General features: G+C 38.6%; 1 protein-coding gene across 1 annotated transcript in view; it reads right to left on the bottom strand.

The window, feature by feature from the left end:
- LOC150095192 (peroxisomal N(1)-acetyl-spermine/spermidine oxidase-like) overlaps positions 1-20,674 on the bottom strand; it is a 230,595-nt gene that overhangs the window by 35,978 nt on the left and 173,943 nt on the right. Inside the window, exon 6 of the mRNA XM_090410552.1 lies at positions 298-410. Within this exon, the coding sequence (XP_090266678.1) occupies positions 298-410 (113 nt within the window). The remainder of the gene's footprint in view (positions 1-297; positions 411-20,674) is intronic.

Here is a 20,674-nt window from a genome sequence, read left to right as displayed (position 1 = left end):
TATGTCAACTTATGTAGTGATATTTAAGCAGTCTTAAACTCTGTGTCAGTCAATGTTAGAAGACAGACCCAAGGAACACAAATTAAAACATACTTTCTTTTTTTGGTACACATAGCAAGCTCTCAATTATCATATACAATGTGCAGTTATTTGTGGATTACACTGTACCAGAAGATGCTCAACTATTCAAGAGCTAGTTAACAGAGATTTTGGTTATTTGAAGAGATAATTGAGAGATGACCATAATGCAGATTTCTATACACAGACAATTTTATTCGAATATTACAAATATAATACCTGCAAAATGCAATTATTCTTTTAGCTTCCCTTATACCTGAAGCATAGGCCCCATGAACAGTTGCAAAAAAGAACGGATGAGTTGCTTCACCAGCAAACAACAAAGCAGGATACTGCAGGTTAAAAAAGAATTCAAAAGACTTTTTTAAAAAAAAGTTTTAAAAAGAGTATATGAATATTAATTTAGCATTAATAAATCATTTTGATAAAATAATTGATTTAAAAAACAGGAAGCATAAAATGCCTAATTTTCATCAACATTTTGCCATGAATATTGCAGACAAAGTTTTTTGCTTTTTTTTTTTAATGATAGTTATTTCCACTAAAGATTGGCAAGTCCAAGTGCATTAGTGTACAATGGATATTATATTTTTCCAGCTATTCTTTGTACTTTGTACTTATTCCAGATATTTTGTCATTTTTCCACGAGAAAAATGGATATGATAATGGCTACATAATAATGCAGTAAATATCACCCTACACTGAAACATTCACAAAGATCTCAGACAAAAAAAAAATTGTCCTTGGAGCAGAGTCATTTGTCATCTAGGCAGGCATATATATACATGGTTCCATATTCACAAGTAAAATTGATTCATGTAATAATGTATGCATTAAGTCTGATCATATCATACAGATATTATTATTCAGGACTCCATGGAGTCAAGAGACTCATCATGGGGGAGGTCCTTCTTAGGAAACACAAAGTCTATCACACCACTCCTTGAACTCATTGACCATTCTTGCTCTCACCACTCTCTCAGGCAATGCATTCCATGGTTCAACCACCCTCCATGCAAAGAAACCACTCCTCATCCTCTTGCTCACAGATTCCTTTCGTAACTTCCAGGGATGGCCCCTTTGTCATTACTCCTTCCCACTGTTCCACCAAGCAAAAGAACTCCACAGTGTCCACCCTGTAACTGCCTCTCAACAGTTTAAAAGTCTCGATCATATCACCTTTCCTTCTAACCAAACTCTGCAGTCCACATTCCCTCAGCCGATCTTCATAACTGATATTCTACAGTCCTGAAACCATCTTTGTTATCTGCCTCTGTACTCTTTCCACAGTTAATTTATCCCCTTCAAAACCTGGGGAACAAATTTGAGAACAATAGTCTACGTTTGGTCTGATCAGGGTCTTATACAATGGAATGATAACTCTTATCTCTACAGGTCAGCATTCTTCTCAGTATTGCAGCAATCTTCACCACCTTTGCAATATGCTCCCTGAATTTCAGTTTTCTATCAATCATCACCCCCAGATCTCATCTCCCCTACTTCATCGAGTACAGCTCCTCCAATCGAGTATGCAGCCTCCCATCGATGTATCCCAAACTTCAAGACTTTACATTTTGCTGCATTAAACCAACACTCCCCCCATTCATTTGTCCATCTGTCTAGTTTATTCAAATCCTCTTGCAGGATTGCCACATTTGCACTATTACTGATAACCTTTCCCACTTTCACATCATCAGCAAACAACTGAATATCCCCTTGCAATTCATTGACAATGTCATTGATATAAAGGTTGGCCAATACAGGTCCTAGTACTGAACCCTGTGGAACTTCACTTGTAACCTTCTGCTTCCTTGAAACTGTCCCACCATACACAACGCTCTGATACTATCAGACAGCAAATCCTGAATCCAGTTGACTAACCCAATATTTAAACCCATGTGCTGCAACTTAAATATCAGCTTATCATGTGGCATCCTGTGAAATGCCTTTGCAAAATCCAAAAAGATATATGCCTTTCCCTCATCAACTGCTCATTACTTTATTACAAAAGGCAATCATATTATTAAAGCAACAGCGCCCCTTAACAAATCCATGTTGATTTTCACAGATAACATTATCCTCTTCTGCTCAATGCTGTATATAGTCCTTCACTAATTTCTCCAAGACCTTAACTACTGATGACACACAAACTGGCCTATAATTAGACACTTCAAGTCTGCTACCACCCTTATGCAATGGCACTATCTTACCTTCCTTCCATTCATTGGGTACCTTTCCCATAGCCAGGTCAACGGGGCTGTCAGTTCTTTAGCACATTCTCTCAAAACCCGTGGTGAAATACCACCCAGTCCCACAGCTTTACTGACATCCAGAGCACTCAGTATTTGGAACACACTCTCCTCCTGCACTTCTAAACCTCGAACCTGCTCTATCCCTCTAGTATTAAAATTTACTCCTCCAGGATGAAATACTCCAATAAAGTGTTCACTGAACAATTCCACTATGTCCTCTATATCAGTCACTCTATTCCCATTTTTATCTCGCAATGTTATTCTTACGCAATCATTTCTCCTCCTACTGGCCATATAGCTAAAAAATTCCCTAGGATTTTCTTTGGATCTTAGTGCCAATCTCTTTATTTTTTTAAATATATTTTGCTTCAAACAATACACATTAAGTGTATGTATTAACTTTAAAATGCAGTCATACTGACTGGGCAGAAGAATCCATTTCCTACAGAAATTTAAAATACAGTAGATCACACAAATTTTTCTTAGGCAAAACATTTACAGTCTATTCATTTATTATTTAATCCAGTACTGCAAAGTTTACATATTGATAATGAAAACAAAAAAGAATGCTATATTAAAAAGGCTTAATTTTTGGGAACCTTTCTCCGACCCACCCCCATCCCTCAATCTGTATAATGCTTAGAAAATGGGAGAAGAGCTGTTATAGGTGCATACAAGTGCATAAAGGGTGAACTCAAAAGCAAAGGACTCACCAGTTATGTATCCCCCCACATGTACAACAAATCTAGATATAAAGTCGATGTCAAACTCTTCTTTATCATTATTATGGTAATGAATCAACTGACAATTTCCACATGCACAGAATGAAGTTTCATAATATTAATATCTTAATGTTATTAATTAATGTACAATGTTTAATACATTATGCATTACCAACATACAAATTTGTATTTAATAGATATTCAATACAAAAATAAAGTACAAAACTACAAAAAAGTACAATACAACAAACAAATCTCCGGTATTTACTATTAATTTATGCTTTAAAGTATCCTAATATATTTTATTTATGTAATATATATATATTTATGCACTGTATTGAAAAATCTATTTGCAATTTCAATGGTTCCTAAAATATATTGGTAATATGGTATGGTGCAAAAAAAAGTACTGAAATTCGACACCCTCTTCAGTACATGCAGTACGAGAAATGCCATTCAACTGCATGCATATTAATGGAAAAATACGTGTAGAATTTACACCATTACATTTAACTGTAACAATGGTGTTCACATTGGGAAAAAAGATGTTTATTGTTCGGCATTATTTTTGTTCATACAGAGCTGGTAGAGCAAATGGCCCAAGTCTCCTGATCTCACATCGCTTGATGCCTTTGAGGCATGTTGAAGGAATGAATATTCCACCATGACCCACCTTCAAATCCTAATGAACTAAGTAATAACATTACACAATATGTCCAGCAGATGTTCCAACCCTTGTTCTCCAAGATGACAGAGAGCTTTTGGATGCATTACAAAACCTGTCTAGAGAGAGAGAGAGAGAGATAAAGTGCCCATTTTGAGCATGTAATCTACAATCGTTAATTCTTTATTCAACCAAGATTCCACTGATAGTTGTGGATGTACATATCATCAGGTGTAAACATATATTTCTTTGTTAACAAACCTATTTTTTGCACCATACCGAATCCATTGTGATCTCACAATTTTAGTAATGTAGTCCCTAAACTTAGAGTCTCAGTATACTACTCCCCATCTCCTCCATTAGATGTTACATATAGGAGAGCATGACCTCTTTTATACACTGGTAGGCATGACATAGGTGTCCAACATCCCATTATACACACACCATAACCTGGAACCATAGCACCAAAATTATTATTAACACACCGATGTCAATACATGCTGAGAGAGGTCCATGCACTGATGCAAAAAAAAGGTAATTAAACTGGGTCTTAAACCTATTCAGTTTCTGAACTCATTACTATCAAGTAATACATGTCACTTATCAACCACTCTTCATGCAAAGAATAATGGGATGTTGGATACCTATGTTATGCCTACCATTGTATAAAAGAGGTCATGCTCTCCTATATGTAATATCTAATGGAGGAGATGGGGAGTAGTAGTATACTGAGACTCTAAGTTTAGGGATTACATTACTAAAATTGTGAGATCACAATGGATTCAGTATGGTGCAAAAAATGGGTTTGTTAACAAAGAAATATATGTTTACACCTGATATGTACATCCACAACTATCAGTGGAATCTTGGTTGAATAAAGAATTAACGATTGTAGATTACATGCTCAAAAGGGGCACTTTGTCTCTCTCTCTCTCTCTCTCTCCACCTGCTCCTCACTCCCTTGTTCACACCCTCCTTTATACTGCTTCCTCTGATGGACTCTTGTTCAATACTTTTTTCTCTCTACTCTGAAAAATCTTCACATTCATCTAGCAACAACACTTCACCAACTTGTACATCTCAATCATATCCCATCTCCTATTCACAAGGCTCTGTAAATTACATTCCCTCAGTCTATCTTCGAATCCTGAATCTGTGAATGTTCTCTGGACACACTCTAAGATAGTATATCGCCTCAAAAATTAGTTGACAGATCTGTGCACAATAATCCATAGGTAGCCTGAGCAAGCCTTACACAAAGGAATGATAAACCTATTTGCTTATATATGTTAAGGTGCTCATCATCATTGCTATAATCCACTGTGATCACACAATTTTAGTAATGTAATCCCTAAACTTAGAGTTTCAGTCTACCACTACTCCCTGTCTCCTCCATTTCCTGCAAAATTTCCACATTAATGAGATTGAAAGAGAGGGCGCTTGTGAGGCAAGTGTGGTGGATGTGTGTAAGAAGCGCTCCGGATTGAGATAAGTTATTCTTGAAATAATTAATTGTATATGAGTATTTGTTTGAGTAAGGGCTGCTATAAAAGTTGTGTGCTATTAGTAATATTAGTGTGTGGGATATTTTGTCTAAACTTAATAACGAATTCGTTATTATTAGACAGAATAGTAACCGGCAGAGGAAACATGGCGGCGGCTTTGTCATTTCATGACTTTAACTTAGACTTCAGTCGTTTCGTTACGTGTGAGGTGTACTAGTGTGTTAAATGTATTCTTTCAATTACATAAATGATTTGTGGATGTTTAGGACGAATGGAAGGAGGGTGTGTGCGAAGTGTGACATGAACGAGGAGTTGATAAATTCTAATATGAAATTGATGACAGAAAGTGGAGATGTCGCGGGGAAAATGAGTGCATGTTCGAAAGAGAAGGATGATACGAAAGCGAGGCGAAAAAATGTTAAAAATCAGTAAAAAAGAAAACGAGTAATTTGAAAATGGTAATGGATGGTAAAAAGGACAAAAGTGAGGTGAGAGTGATGGAAGGAAATTAAATTGAGAAAATGAATGAAACCGGAAATAACATGATGTAAGATTTAGAAGTGGAAAAAATCAAAAGAATGAATGTAGCGAAAGTTGGATGCAGGGAATGAAAGTACGGAAACTCAAAAGGATGAATGAGAGTGAAAGTGAGAAGAGGAGGTCAAGAGTTACAAAATTAGAAAGATTGAATGATAGAGGGAATGTGACACGAGATTCTGAAGGTGAATTGGATGAGGCAAGAGATGAAATGGATGAAGAATGAAATTAAGAAAATTCGAGTGAAAACGATTAAAACAAATCACGATGGCATGAAAGAGTTAACGAAAGATGAATGAGTGGCATTGTATGGTGACTCCATTATTAAAGGTGTGCTGGATGATAGGATGTACAAGGTATGTTTTCTAGGCGGTATAATAAGTAGAGTTATTTAGGCATTGGATATGAGGAGGAAGTGAACAAAGGAGTTGATGGTTTTAATAGGTAGGAATGATTTCACAGAGGAAAAAGAGCACGTCAGATTGGATATCAGGAAGCTGATTAGACGGATAAAAGAGAATAGTGTGAAAGGAAGGGTAATAAGCATGTTGCCTAGGTATGGTTGTGGTGAGATGAGGTGGAGATCAAGGATAATGAATGATATGTTGGCTGAAATGTGTGAGGAGAGGGGAGTACAATTTAATGTGTGAAATGAGTTTGAAGGATGAAGTGAACTGTATGGGGACGATGGACTGCATTTGAGTGGTTATGGTGTGAGTCGCTTGAAGAGACTGCTGCTGGAAGGTAGAGAAGTGAGTAGAGAGAATGAATCAGATCAAGTGTGAAGTAATGTGGAAGAGCAGGAGAGTAAGACAGGAGAGATTGAAGAACTGGTTATGAATGGGGAAGTGAGTAGCATGAATATAGAAAATGAGAGAATGGGTGTGCAAGAGGAACAGGGAAACGGGGAGGCTCAGGTTGGACAGGGGTACACAGCGTGAGAAAGGTGGATGCTCCAAGAGGATGTGTAGACAGGAAAGGAATGGGATGACCTGGAATCAAGAGGAAACAATTGGAATTGAAGAGGGTTCTAAAATGAATAAGCAGAAAGGGAAATGGCCCCAGTCGAGCATGGAGAGATCATATCGAATAGTGGTATCAGTGGAACTAGCTGTAGATCCAGAAATGAGCTACTGTGTTTGTATACAAATGCTAGAAGTATAAGAAACAAGGCAGATGAAATGGATGGTTGCACTAATTGCATCTATTCACTCAAAGACTGTTGGAATAAGTGAGACATGGTTGGAAGAGGATGACATCCTGACAGGAATAGAGATGGGAGGGGTATGATGTGTTTCGTGAGGGTAGAAGGGGTAAAAAGGGAGGGGGGAGTGCTATTGATGCTAGAGAAAGAGTTATATATGTCCATACAAGGTAGAGATGCAAGAGGGAAATTGTGCCAGTGGTTTGAGGCAGTATGGAGGGAGATAGAGGTGAATGGAATCAAATACTTGGTTGGATGTTGTTATAGACTAGGTAATGTGATGGTGGTGATAATGAAATGTATGATCAAATTAGCCAAGCAAATAAGAAAAGGGTGAGCATTATGGGCGATTTTAATTATGGCAATATAGACTTGAATGATGAGATAGCAACTGGAAGTAAAGAAAATGAGTTTCTTGAGTGTTTGAGGGATAACTACCTCAGACAGTATGTAACAGAGGGCACGCAGGGATTGAGGGTCTTGGATTTGGTCATCTCATCAGAGGATGTAATTATAAATGAGGTGTCAAATCACCCGCCAATTGGTGAGAGTGACCATGAGGTTATTACTTGGGTAGTTGCCAGCAGTGTGAGGATCTCTGTGAGAAAAGAGTATATGTGGAACTACAAGGAGGATGATTATGAAGAGCTGAGGAGACAGCTTGCAGGTGTAGCATGGAATGAGGAGTTAGCTGGAAAAGAGATCAATGCAACTTGGGGGATTTTCAAAAACTATCTAGTAGATGCAATGTCTAAATGTATTCCACAGGTGAAAAGGTTAAATAAGGTAGGTGTGAGATAAATGAATAAAGAGATTAAACATGCGACACAGAGAAAAAGGGCAATATGGAGGCAGCATAAGAAAAGTGGAAATAACCAATTCTATGAGGTTTACAAAGACCAGGCAAGGCAGGTGACTTGGTTGGTGAGGGTAGCTAAAGTGAAGTATGAACAGCAGTTAGCTAATGAAGCCAAAGAGAATCCTAAGGAGTTCTTTCGATAATAGTCTTAGACGTCAACTTCGGGAAGTTTCATGGAGGGAGGAATTGGAAGGCCGGGATATCACCAGTGCGTGGGAAATTGTGAAAGAATATTTGTTATCAGCAATGGTAAGTTGTATACCACGAGTGAAGAAGAGGACGCAATTTGGAGTAAAGTGGATGACAAACAATATTAAACAGGAATTGCATGCGAAAAAGAGGCTATGGAAGAGATATAAGGAGATAGGTGAAGAGATGCATGAGGAATATAAGACACAGGCCAGAAGAGTGACTAGTGTGGTAAGGAAAGCGAAACTGGAATATGAGAGGAGATTGGCCCTAAGATCCAAAGAAAATCCTAGGGAATTTTTTAGCTATGTGGCCAGTAGGAGGAGAAATGACTGTGGAAGAATGATATTGTGGGATAAAAATGGGAAGAGAGTGACTGATGCAGAGGACATAGTGGAATTGTTCAATGAACACTTTATTGGAGTATTTCATCCTAGAGGAGTCAGTTTTAATGCTAGAGGGATAGGACTGGTACGAGGTCTGGAGGTACAGGAGGAGAGTGTGTTTTAGATACTGAGTACTCTGGATGTCAGTAAAGCTGTGGGACTGGATGGTATTTCGCCACGAGTTTTGAGAGAATGTGCTAGGGAATTGACAGTACCTTTAACGTGGCTTTTCAATGAAAGTCTGGCTTTGGCAAAGGTGCCCAGGGAATGGAAGGAAGGTAAGATAGTGCCATTGCATAAGGGTGGTAACAGACTGGAAGTGTCTAATTATAGGCCAGTCTGTGTGTCATCAGTAGTTGTTAAGATCTTGGAGAAAGTAGTGAGGGACCGTGTACAGCATTGGGCAGATGAGGGTAATGTTATCTGTGAGAATCAACATGGATTTGTTAAAGGACGCTCTTGTTTTAGCAATATGCTAGCCTTTTATAATAAAGTTACAAGAACATTAGATGAGGGAAAGGCATATACTGCAATTTTCTTAGACTTGGCGAAGGCATTTGACAGGGTGCCACATGATAAGCTGATATTTAAGTTGCATCACATGGGTCTGGATGTCAGATTGGTCAACTGGATTCAGGATTGGCTGTCTGATAGGTATCAGAGAGTTGTGTATGGTGGAGCAGTTTCCAGGAGGCAGAGGGTTACAAGTGGGGTCCCACAGGGCTCCGTACTAGGACCTATATTGTTTAACCTTTATATCAATGACATAGCCAGTGGATTGCAGGGGGATATTCAGTTGTTTGCAGATGATGCGAAGCTGGGAAGGATTATTAGTAATAGTGCAGATGTGGTAGCCCTGCAAGAGGATTTAAATAAGCTAGATAGATGGGCAAATGAATGGGGGTGTCAGTTTAATGCAGCAAAATGTAAGGTCTTGAGGTTTGGGAAACATCGATGGGATGCGGCATACTCTATGGGAGGAGTTATACTCAAGGAAGTAGGGGAGACAAGAGATCTGGGGTTGATGATTGATAGAAACCTGAAGTTTAGGGGACATATTGCAAAGGTGGTGAAGGTAACACAGAGGATTGCTGCTATTATGAGAAGGACACTGACCTGCAGAGATAAGAGGGTTATCATTCCGTTGTATAAGTCTCTGATCAGACCACACTTGGACTATTGTTCTCAGATTTGGTCCCCAGGATTTGAAGGGGATAAATTAACTGTGGAAAGGATACAAAGACGGATGACAAAGATGGTGTCAGGACTGTACAAGGATAGTTATGAGGATCGGCTGAGAGAATGTGGACTGCAGAGTTTGGTGGATAGAAGAAGGAGAGGTGATATGTTGAGACTTTTAAACTGTTGAGAGGTGGTTACAGGGTTGACACTGGGGAGTTCTTTCGCTTGGTTGATCAGCGGGAAGGAGTGATGACAAGAGGCCATCCCTGGAAGTTACGAAAGGAAACTGTGAGCAAGAGGGTAAGGAGTGGTTTCTTTGTGTGGAGGGTGGTTGAGCCGTGGAATGCATTGCCTGATGGAGTGGTGGGAGCGAGAACGGTCATTGAGTTTAAAGAGTGGTATGATAGACTTTGTGTTTCTCAGGGAGGGACCTCCCCTCAGTGAGTCTTGACAGACTTTATGTCTTAGGAAGGACCTCCCTCGATGAGTCTTTTGACTCCTTGGAGGCCTGAATAATAATAATAATAATAATATAGCCAGCAACAGAAAGAATGATTATGGAAGGATGACACTGATTGGAAGAAATGGTATAAAGACAGCTGTTGTGGAATGTTTGGTGGAGATACTTGATAAGCAGTTCATAAAGGTCTTTCATTCTTGTGAATGTGACTTCGTGGAGAGATTGAAAGCAGTTGATGATGAGGAGGAGAGACTGACTGTAAGTGAGCAAGAGGTGTATGGGGAGCTGAGCAAACTAGATGTTAATAAGGCTGTGGAATGACTTGATAATATATCACCACATATTCTGAAGGAATGTGCCAGGGAGTTGACATCTGCCTTGACATATTTTTTTAAAAGGAGTCTTGCACTCGGTTAAGTTCCTAAGGAGTGGAAGGAGGGCAAGATTGTGCCACTTCATTAAGGAGGTGATCGAACTCAATCAAACTATAGGCCTATCTGTGTGTGTCAGGTGTTGTGGTTAAGTTGTTGGAGAAGCTTGCGAGAACTAGGATCCAGAATTGGGTTGACAATGGTAATATCTTTGATGGACAACATGGATTTGCTAAAGGGAGGTCATGTTTCAGTAATTTACTTACTTATTACAATAAAGTGACTGCTTCCTTGGAGAGAGGAGAAGGATACATAGTAATATACTTAGATTTCGCAAAGGCTTTTGATAGATTACCACATGATAAGTTGAAAGTCAAACTAGAGCGGATGGAGTTAGATATTAGATTAGTGCATTGGATTGGAGACTGGCTATCTGATAGGTATCAACAAGTTGTGTATGGGGAGCGATATCCAGGAAAGGAAAGTCACTAGTGGAATGCCTCAGGGGTCTGTTTTAGGACCATTACTGTTTAACTTGTATACAGACTTACCCCGACTTACGCAAATCTGGAGTTACACAGTTTCTTATATGTACATATTCCCATTCTGCTTCACCACTAGTCATATGTTTCCAGCACTGGCCGCATTCGCCAGTGTCACATATGCTGTGAACAAGCACTGACGTGTTTCGCGCATTCTCCATTCATACACGATTTTTATAGTCTACAAATCTTGCGATTGTTTAATGTTATGTTCTTGATCCAAATTTTATCTCATAAATAATAATAATGTCGTCCAAAAGAAGAAAGTCCGATTCTGATATAGCTAGCAAGAAAAGAAAAACATCGACTTCGGAAACAAAACTCAACATTATTAAGGATTTTGAAGGAGGAATGAAAATTTGTGAGCTAGCAAAGAAGTTCGGTCTACACGACCTATCACTTGCTATCCTCATCAAGGAGTCACTCTACTGGCTTGCTCTTTGTATTCATATATCACTGGCTTGCATTTTATACTGCCTTCTTTTTCCATATTGCATGCTTAATCTCTTCACTCATCCTCAAATGCCTTGAGTAAAAGAAAGGATAGGAAAGGCATCAAAAAAAGTGTGTGTGTTGGGAGGGGACATTGAACAAAAGTTGACAGACTAGGTGCAGAAATAAATTGGTAGTTTAGCATAGAGCTGCAAACAATTTATAAAGTTAAATGGGCAGCTCCAAAATATAAGCTATATTTTTACCACCAAAAATATAAGATTATATGGGCATCTCTGTATAATGATGTAATGAGTTACAAGACTCACTCAAAAAGGCCAATGAATTATCATATCTTGCAACCCATTCCACCACTCTCCAAACATGTGCCATTCCTAACTGCATTTCTACATAATTTCCAAGTGAAAATATCCTGTTCTCTCCCTTCTTGTCATATTGAAAAAAAAAAAAAAAAAAAAGTTCTGCATCAATCTTATTAAGCCTTTTTTAGTAGCTTATGTTTCTATCATATACTTTCTTTTCTTCCCACAGACCACTTTTTGCAATCCAAAAATCTTCAGTCTGTACTAATAGGAAGCATGTTACAGACCAGTCACCATTTTGTAGCATGTCTGTATCTTGCCTCTGGATACACTCCACCACTTCCTCCTACTCAAAAAACCAGGCAACCAAATTTATCCACAGTAGTCCAGTGGAATCAAAGCCTCATAAAAAGGAAGATAATAACCTCCTTATCTCTACTTGGTGTGTTCAACATCTAAGTGGTCCTTATTCACTTTGGAAGGATATCGTCTGTCCATTAATTGCCTATCCATCACTTCCAAATTACAGCATGCATTGTTTTTTTTTTAAAAAAATCACACTAATGAAAATGGGCAGCTTTAATGTTTTGATCACAAAGTGCAATTTAAATAACCATTATCCTTTGCCCATACTGATAGCCTATATTATTCTGCAGCATCTCTACATCTGCATTAACTATTGCTCTCTCTCCACTTTTGCATCATCAGCAAATAACTGGATATTTCTCCTCCAGTTATTTCCTTCTTTATCACTAATGTATAATTAAATAGCATTTGCCCAAATGACTAGTAAATTACTACAAGATCTACCATTCACAAAGCTGCACCCTCCACTCCACAGCATATAATATTCTTATCCACTCATTCCTGATTTCTGTCTTTCACAAAATTTTCCAATACCTTAGCCACTACTCCTCAGAGCCCTTCTTCCACTCCTATGGAACTGTTAAAAAATTGGTCACAGTATTTTCTATGCATTAAAATTCTGTAATATCTTCTAATTTATCTACATTCACATCTGTTAATGCAGTATTTACATCTAGTTAGTGATCACTTTTTAAGATGTAATTGAACTATTTCATATGCTTTCATCACCTCACCAGTTAGCATTAGGTCATCTTTCTACTATATACTTGGAGCTATTCATAAACTCGCTACTCATATTTCTTTATTAAAGTTTGTTTTTTTTTGGCTGCTGTTGTTGCAAATTCTGCTCAATAACAATACTCATCTATAATTCTGGATATGCAGTCTGATACTGCTTCTGCATTAACCACCTTACCGGCCGTTATGGATCAAATACGCATCTGCATACGCTTCGTATCCATCATATATTTCATTGTTATAACAATGGTATTACAATTTTAATAAGCACTTCGCATCCATGATAAAGTGAACGTCTATAGACGTCTTGGCCGGTAGCGTGGTTAAAAGAAGTATCAGATGGAGTTATTGTCACCTTCTAGCCTGTGCTTTACACTTTCATCAGCTTACTAATCACATATCTCCCAATTCCAATTTTTTTTCTTTATCTGCTTCTGCATGTATTAAGATTCTGTAATATTTTCTAATTTATCTACATTCACATCTGTTAATGCAGTGTTTACACCCACTTAGTGATCACTTTTTAAGGTGTAAGAACTATTTCATATGCTTTATTGGAGTATTTCATCCTGGAGGAGGTTTTAATACTATTTTAATAGTAGGGCAGGTTCAGGGTTTAGAAATGCAAGAGGAGAGTGTGTTCCAAATACTGAGTACTCTGGATACCAATAAAGCTGTTGGACAGGATGGTATTTCACCACGGGTTTTGAGAGAATGTGTTAAAGAACTGACAGCTCCGTTGACCTGGCTTTTCGATAAAAGTCTGGCTGCGGGAAAGGTACCGAGGGAATGGAAGGAAAGTAAGATAGTGGCGCTGCATAAGGGCAGTAGCAGACTGGAAGTGTCTAATTATAGGCCTGTTTCTGTGTCATCAGTAGTTGTTAAGGTTTTGGAGAAATTAGTGAGGGACTATATACAGCGTTGGGCAGATGAAGGAAATGTCATCTGTGAGAATCAACATGGATTTGTTAAGGGGCGCTGTTGCTTTAGTAATACGATTGCCTTTTATAATAACGTGACAAGAGCAGTTGATGAGGGAAAGGCATATACTGCCATTTTTTGGATTTTGTGAAGGCATTTGACAGGGTGCCACATGATAAGCTGATATTTAAGTTGCAGCACATGGGTTTAAATGTTGGGTTAGTCAAATGGATTCAGGATTGGCTGACTGATAGGTATCAGATAGTTGTGTATAGTGGAGTAATATTAAGTAAGCAGAAGGTTACAAGTGGGGTTCCACAGGGCTCAGTACCTGGGACCTATATTGTTCAACCTTTATATCAATGATATTGTCAATGAATTGCAAGGGGGACATTCAGTTGTTTGCAAATGATGTGAAGCTGAGAAGGGGTGTCGGTTTAATGCAGCAAAATGTAAAGTCTTGAGATTTGGGATCCATCGATGGGAGGATGCATACTCGATTGGAGGAACTGTACTGGGGGAGGTACGGGAGACAAGAGATCTGGGGGTGTTGATTGATATAAAACTGAAATTCAGGGAGCATATTGCAAAGGTGGTGAGGGTAACTCAGAGGATTGCTGCAATACTGAGAAGGACGCTGACCTGCAGAGATAAAAGAGTTATCATTCTATTGTATAAGATCCTGATCAGACCATACTTAGACTATTGTTCTCAGATTTGGTCCACATTTACTGGCATTGAACTGACATCCATTTTCCCATGCCCACAATTCCAGCCTATTCAAATCATTCTGCATTTGCATGCAATTATGTGCAAAGCGGCATTCTTGATTATCCTACCTATCTCTGCATCATCAAGCTGTATACTGCCTGTCAATTCCATATTTCATTAATGTACAGATTGAATAACAGTAGACCAAGGACTGATCCTTATGGTACACCACTGGTTATTTTTTATATATTTTTTTTTTTTTATTAATCTTTGTACTGGTTATGGGCAGTACTATCCTTACATCACATCCAGACTTGATATAGGCCTAAGCCTTTACAAGTGTTTTATCCTATGCCTGTTCCAGTTATCATTGTAGTCATTCTCTGGTGGCAATGCCATGCCACCAGTGTGACCAGTAGGGCCCTCAAGGAAAGAACTTTAATATCCTTCTGCGTAAGCCCAAGCTGTTTTAAGTCTTTATAACTATCTACGCTCCATTAGCCATGTAAAGAGATGGTGGCGTTGGTAAACCTCGGAGCTGCTCCATGCTCCTCCCGTATCTTACTAACTAGATCTTGGTTATTCTTATAATAGTTTACCTTATTATTATGGCTATAGGCTAGTGGGCACCCTGTTCCCACCACCTGGGCATCAACTACCCAAACATAACCATCTCTTTTAATCACTAAGTCTGGCTTACACAAAAACGCAGAGGTCCTATAATGTGGTTCCACCGCGGTCTCCCAACCTTTGTTCTTAAAGCGGTTGTTCAGAATGGAGATTACGACGTCATACCTCTGCACGCAGACCCCATGGGTGCAGAAGCAACACTGGACTATATGAGACAATGTCTTACTGTAGTGGCAACCAGTCCTACAGTTTGAGTCATCACTACCCCATCGAGCTGTGCGGACTTGAGTGGGTAGGGCATTGATCCTCATCCTGATAAAGACAATATACTTGAACCCAGGGAGGAGTCTGGTGCCATCCCTTACCCAATCATGCTGGGAAGGCACCAGATATGACTCTTTTAAAGGAGCACCATCTACAGAAGATGTGCAGCAGAGATGCCCATCTCTTGTGTTCTGCAGGTGCTGACTCAATTAAGGTACCTTGATAATGCAACCAGCCTTTAGCTCACCTAAAGTCTTCTTGTATTAATGGGCTATAGAAAGCCTCTCTGCAGATAGGGGAAGAAAATAGTTCTAATTTTACGATTCTGGACAGCCGCAATAGTGGGATCTAAGTGATGGAACCCGCCGTCCTTCACCCTCGTGTGGAAATATGCAGTAGAGGTGTCAGGCAGCAGTCTGAGGCATACCTCATTCGTATAGTCAACATTCGTGCTAGCGTGGTGACCACACGTGCGTGCATAAAGCATTTTTTTATTTTGTGTCCAAATGTAGTGACTGTTCTTTATTAACTGTACTATAACAATGGCCCCAATGAAGAAAAGGGTTGAAAAGGAAGGCAGTAAGAAGAAGGAAATGATTACGGTGGAAGTTAAGAAGGAAATCATCGGGAAGCACGAACAAGGTATGCAAGTGGCCGCCATCGCAAGATTTTATAAGAAGTCTATGTCAACGATTTGCACAGTATTAAAGAAGAACTAAGGGTGCTAGATGTAGCAAAAGGAGTAGTCACGAAAGTATCAAAGCAACGGCCACGTATTCTGGAAGATATAGAAAAGTTGCTTTTGGTGTGGATAAACGAGAAGCAACTAGCAGGTGATACTGTGACCGAGAACTTGATCTGTGAGAAGGCAAAGGCCTTGTACGCCGACCTCTTAAGTAAACTACCAGGTACGTCTACAGAAAATGAAAAATTTTGTAGAAAAGCACCACCCGAGTAAGGCTGTGGCAGTGCGAGCGATGAATCTGTTTAACGACAATGCAATGTCATATTTCCGTGAAATTCTCAAAAGGAGGCAAAAGCAAGTGTCATTGGATAGGTTCCTTGTTAAAGTTGCACAAAAAAAGAAAAAGGGTCAACAGATAGTAGTGATTCCATTAGTGACAATGAAAGTTGTCCTACCCAATACAATTACTGTAATATGTAATTATAATGTAATTAATAAATTCGATTACTTTATGTATACAGTATTACATTTAAATACATAATAAAAATATAAAAAGGTATACATATATAAGGTATACGAAGGTATATGTATTTTGTATTAATCATTTTTATATGAATATTTTTGAGTTTTGGAACGAATCATCCAAGTTTCCATTATTTCTTATGGGGAAATTCGCTTTGATATACGAGTGCTTTGGATTACAAGCACGTTTCCGGAACGAATTATGCTCGCAAACCAAGGTACCACTGTATATTGTACTGGATAATTTATATCAGTATAATGTTTGCTGATGAAGTGCTCGTTCAATAATTCTACTATATCCTTGCGGCTGTTATTCTGCTGCCATGACTATTCATCAATGTTAGTCTGCCATAATTATTCTTCCTATTGCTTGCCATGTAGCAGAAAAATTCCCTCGAGTTCACCTTGGCCTGACAGGCCAATCTCCTCTCATACTGCACCTTTTCTTTCTTTACCATGCTCGTCACCTTTCTAGCCTGCATCTTATACTCTTCATTGATCTGATCACCACCAAAATCGCTTAACCCTCAATATGCAGTCATACATTGCTTTTGTCAAATACTGTCTTATGAGTTTCCATGCATTTTCAACATCTTTTTCACTCAATTCATCTACCCACCGTACTGATGCTAACTGACTACAGAGCTTCCTATAATCACCTGCTTTATACTTCCACATGTATACATTTTTGGCAGTGACCTTTTCATGTTTCATCACTTCCCAAACAAGTACTTCATGATCACTCTGATCAACTGGCAGCAGTGTCACCACCTCATTAACAACTACATCTTGTGAAGTTATCACTAAATCCAAAACATTAAAGCCTCTAGTTGCTTCAGTCACATGCTGCTTAAGATACTTATCTCTCAGAAATTCCACAAACTCGCTCTCCTTGTTCCCATACACTATCTCCTCCTTCCAATCTATATTCCTGTAATTAAAGTATCCTATCGGGATCATCTTCTTGTTACATGCCCAACTAATTTGCCTAAACATTTCACAATCAGTATTCTCTGCATTCCCTGGCCTATAACAGCATCCTATCAGATATACTAAGCTGTTTATTTCAACTTTGCACCATACAGATTCAAAATCTGTGCATGCATCATCAACTTCCACACTTTACAGACACAATTCCTCTGCAATCATTAACAGCACCCCCCCCCCTCCTCTTTTCACATCTCTATCCTGCCAGAAAATTATATATCCTTCTCGTTCTATTCCCGACATCACATCCTCCTCAGACAACCAAGTTTCACTTATTCCAATTACTTTCGGGCATACGGTCTCAATCACTGCCACAAATTCAGCTCTCTTGTTTCGAATACTCCTTGCATTTGTGTATAAACATTACAATCGCTGTGTGAGGCTATCCTACCAGCACCAACATTCTTTATTTTAGCTGCTATACTATACCTCTCTCTTCGGTTTGACCATTCTTGCTTCCCTGATCCTGATTGTGATTTCCATTCTTACCTGTCTCATCCTTATCTTGATGCATTCACCTTGTGCTGCCAACCACATCTTCAACCTCATATTCATCTTCCTCCTGCTGTACAATCTGTTGGTTTGTGCTATCCTGTTCCACAGGTAGACTGATCATTTACTACATTAACTTCTTGACTCTGTGTCTTTTCAGAAAACAATAGCCTTTCTAAATGCCCAACACCAAACCCATTCAAATGTCATCCATTAGGTTTATACCATTTGAACTTCCCTTCAAATTCACTCCACAGATTTACAAATTGAATCCCCTTTGCCTCACACAACTCAGCCATCTTACTATTCATTATCTCTACTCTCCTTTTCAATTTACTGTTATCATATCTGGGCAACATGCCTACAACTTTCCCCAACAACACTATTCTTCTTCTTTACCTGCTACAACAACTTCCTGAAGTTTCTATCAACATTCTTCTTTTCCTCAACTAAGTCATTTGTGCTCACAACTACCACTAATTTTGATGCCCAGTATTTATTTTTCTGCAACGCATCAGTTGCTTTGTTGTTCCACCAGGAAAGCATGTTTTGTGCACTTTATTAGTAGTCATCACACCTCTAATGATCGAGTCACCATACACTGATATACGACCATCCTTTGATTCTTTCTTTATAACATTAACTTCCTCCTTCTCCTTATCATCAGCCAATCTCTCCTTTAGCAGTTTAATATCCTCTTCTAGATGTTTCATTTCACTTTTCATTTTCTTGAAGTATATCAATAGACTTCTTCTGGATTATCTTTAGCTTTCAGAGCCAGTTTCTTAAACCCAGTTTAAGAAACTGGGTTTAAGAAGGGTATCCATACAACAGCTGTACAGCTTTCCGTACAACAGTTGTGACTCTTCTGGCCTGCTGCTTATAATTTTCATGATGGACATCATCCTTATGCACATGGTATTCCTTCCACATCATCCTTGTTTGATAAGATTACACATCCATTTGACTCCTACCCTATTGATTCTTCAAACTCTTGGAACATATTCTGATATTGCATCATTTAAGTATTTTTTAAATGCTTCCCATGCATATTGATATTCTTACCATCTTACCAAAATGAATGCTTGGGGAAATCAGATAAAATCTGAGTATATAGGGCTCAGAGATTATTAACAACTAAAATAATGACTGCCCTCATTGAAGTCATGAAGGCAGTCAATGTTTTTTTTTTCATGTGGCTCTCACCAACAAAATATTTTTATAAACTTATAGTACATTCATGCTGTGAGTACGCTAAAGATTTTTCATTTTATATATTTTATTTATTTTTTACACAGTCTAGAAGCCTTGCTCTAGAGATCAAATGAAGAACATTTTCAAGCCACTTCAGACCTCCAATAAGTGGAGCAGTAGTCTCACACTGGGTAATGAAATTCATCTCCCACCTAAAACCATCACAAACATGCATGCCCGAGGCAGGATTCAAACCCATAATCTGTTGCCCAATTATCAATTTGGCCAATCAGACTGGCAATTAGAATAAGCTTCATGGAGGTTGGTCGATTGGTAGAGCCTCTGCTACTAATGGCTCAGTTAAGTAAGTTTGAGCGTGGTTAGTAGTTGGAAGGGGTCCAATCGTTCGATGCTGTTGGCACACTCTCCCTCTATGAGTCTTTGGACTCCCTGGAGATGGCAAATAATAATAATAATAAAAACAATCACAGGATCACACATAGACATGTTATCACTCCTCAATTGGAAGGAATGTGTAAGATGACAATGACCTTTGTGGAGGCTAGTAAATACTTTAAGTACTCTTTGTGGTCACTGCAATCGTGGCAATCGGATATAGACCAGATTGCCACGATTTGATTTCTGGCCTAATCTGATAGAGCTTGTTGGTCTATTCCATAGTGCTTATCACTAGGATAAAAGCTTTTATCTTATTTTCTGCCTGCAATTGGGATAGGGGACAGGCAGATGGTGGTATCTTGAGAAACGAGTTGCTTAACTACAGCAATGGTTCTATTAATCTCAACATGGCTTAGGATCCAGCGGAGATGCACATCCAGATGTAGCTTCCACTGAGAGAGGATGCTGGATACAAGGGCAGAATAGCTTTATAATCATTAATGAGTAGGACTCTCAGAGAAAAAAAAATAAGAACACACCCATGCCCATATACACATGTTTTTATCCAAATGCAAAAAAATGACCTACTCTACAGACTATTTTTTTGCTTATTTTAGGAGAAAGTTTCTTCAAAAGAATATGATCACTTCTTCCCTTGGAAGGATGTATCACCTTACATTACAATGATAGTCACTCACTTCCTAGGCATATTTTGACCTTTTATAGATGCATCCTTTATAGGAAACTATGAAGTTAGGTGAATCTCCAGGACATACATTAATGACTTGAAGATATATTACTTGACAATCAGATTAACCTCTTGCATACTATTTTGGTTGGAAAAGTGAACAACATTTCTGCTCTTCATTCAATAGACTGCAGATTCAAATCCCACTGTGGATGAGTGCCAACTTCTAACTATCTCAGTATAACACAATGCTACTAATCACCATGGAACAAAAATGCTTTCTTAAGCAAATGGTGGGTGATCAAACAGCACAGAAGTCATTTAGGCATTAAAGACATACAATTCTTCTTCTTCTTTGGCACCACAGCCCT

Source organism: Typopeltis vanoorti, chromosome 20 (genome assembly GCF_054136105.1).
Source record: "Typopeltis vanoorti isolate ZY-2024b chromosome 20, IOZ_Tvanoo_1.0, whole genome shotgun sequence".
Classification (NCBI taxonomy): Eukaryota; Metazoa; Arthropoda; class Arachnida; order Uropygi; family Thelyphonidae; genus Typopeltis; species Typopeltis vanoorti.
The sequence above is the reverse complement of the archived record's forward strand: the minus strand, read 5'-3'. Positions and strand labels throughout refer to the sequence as shown.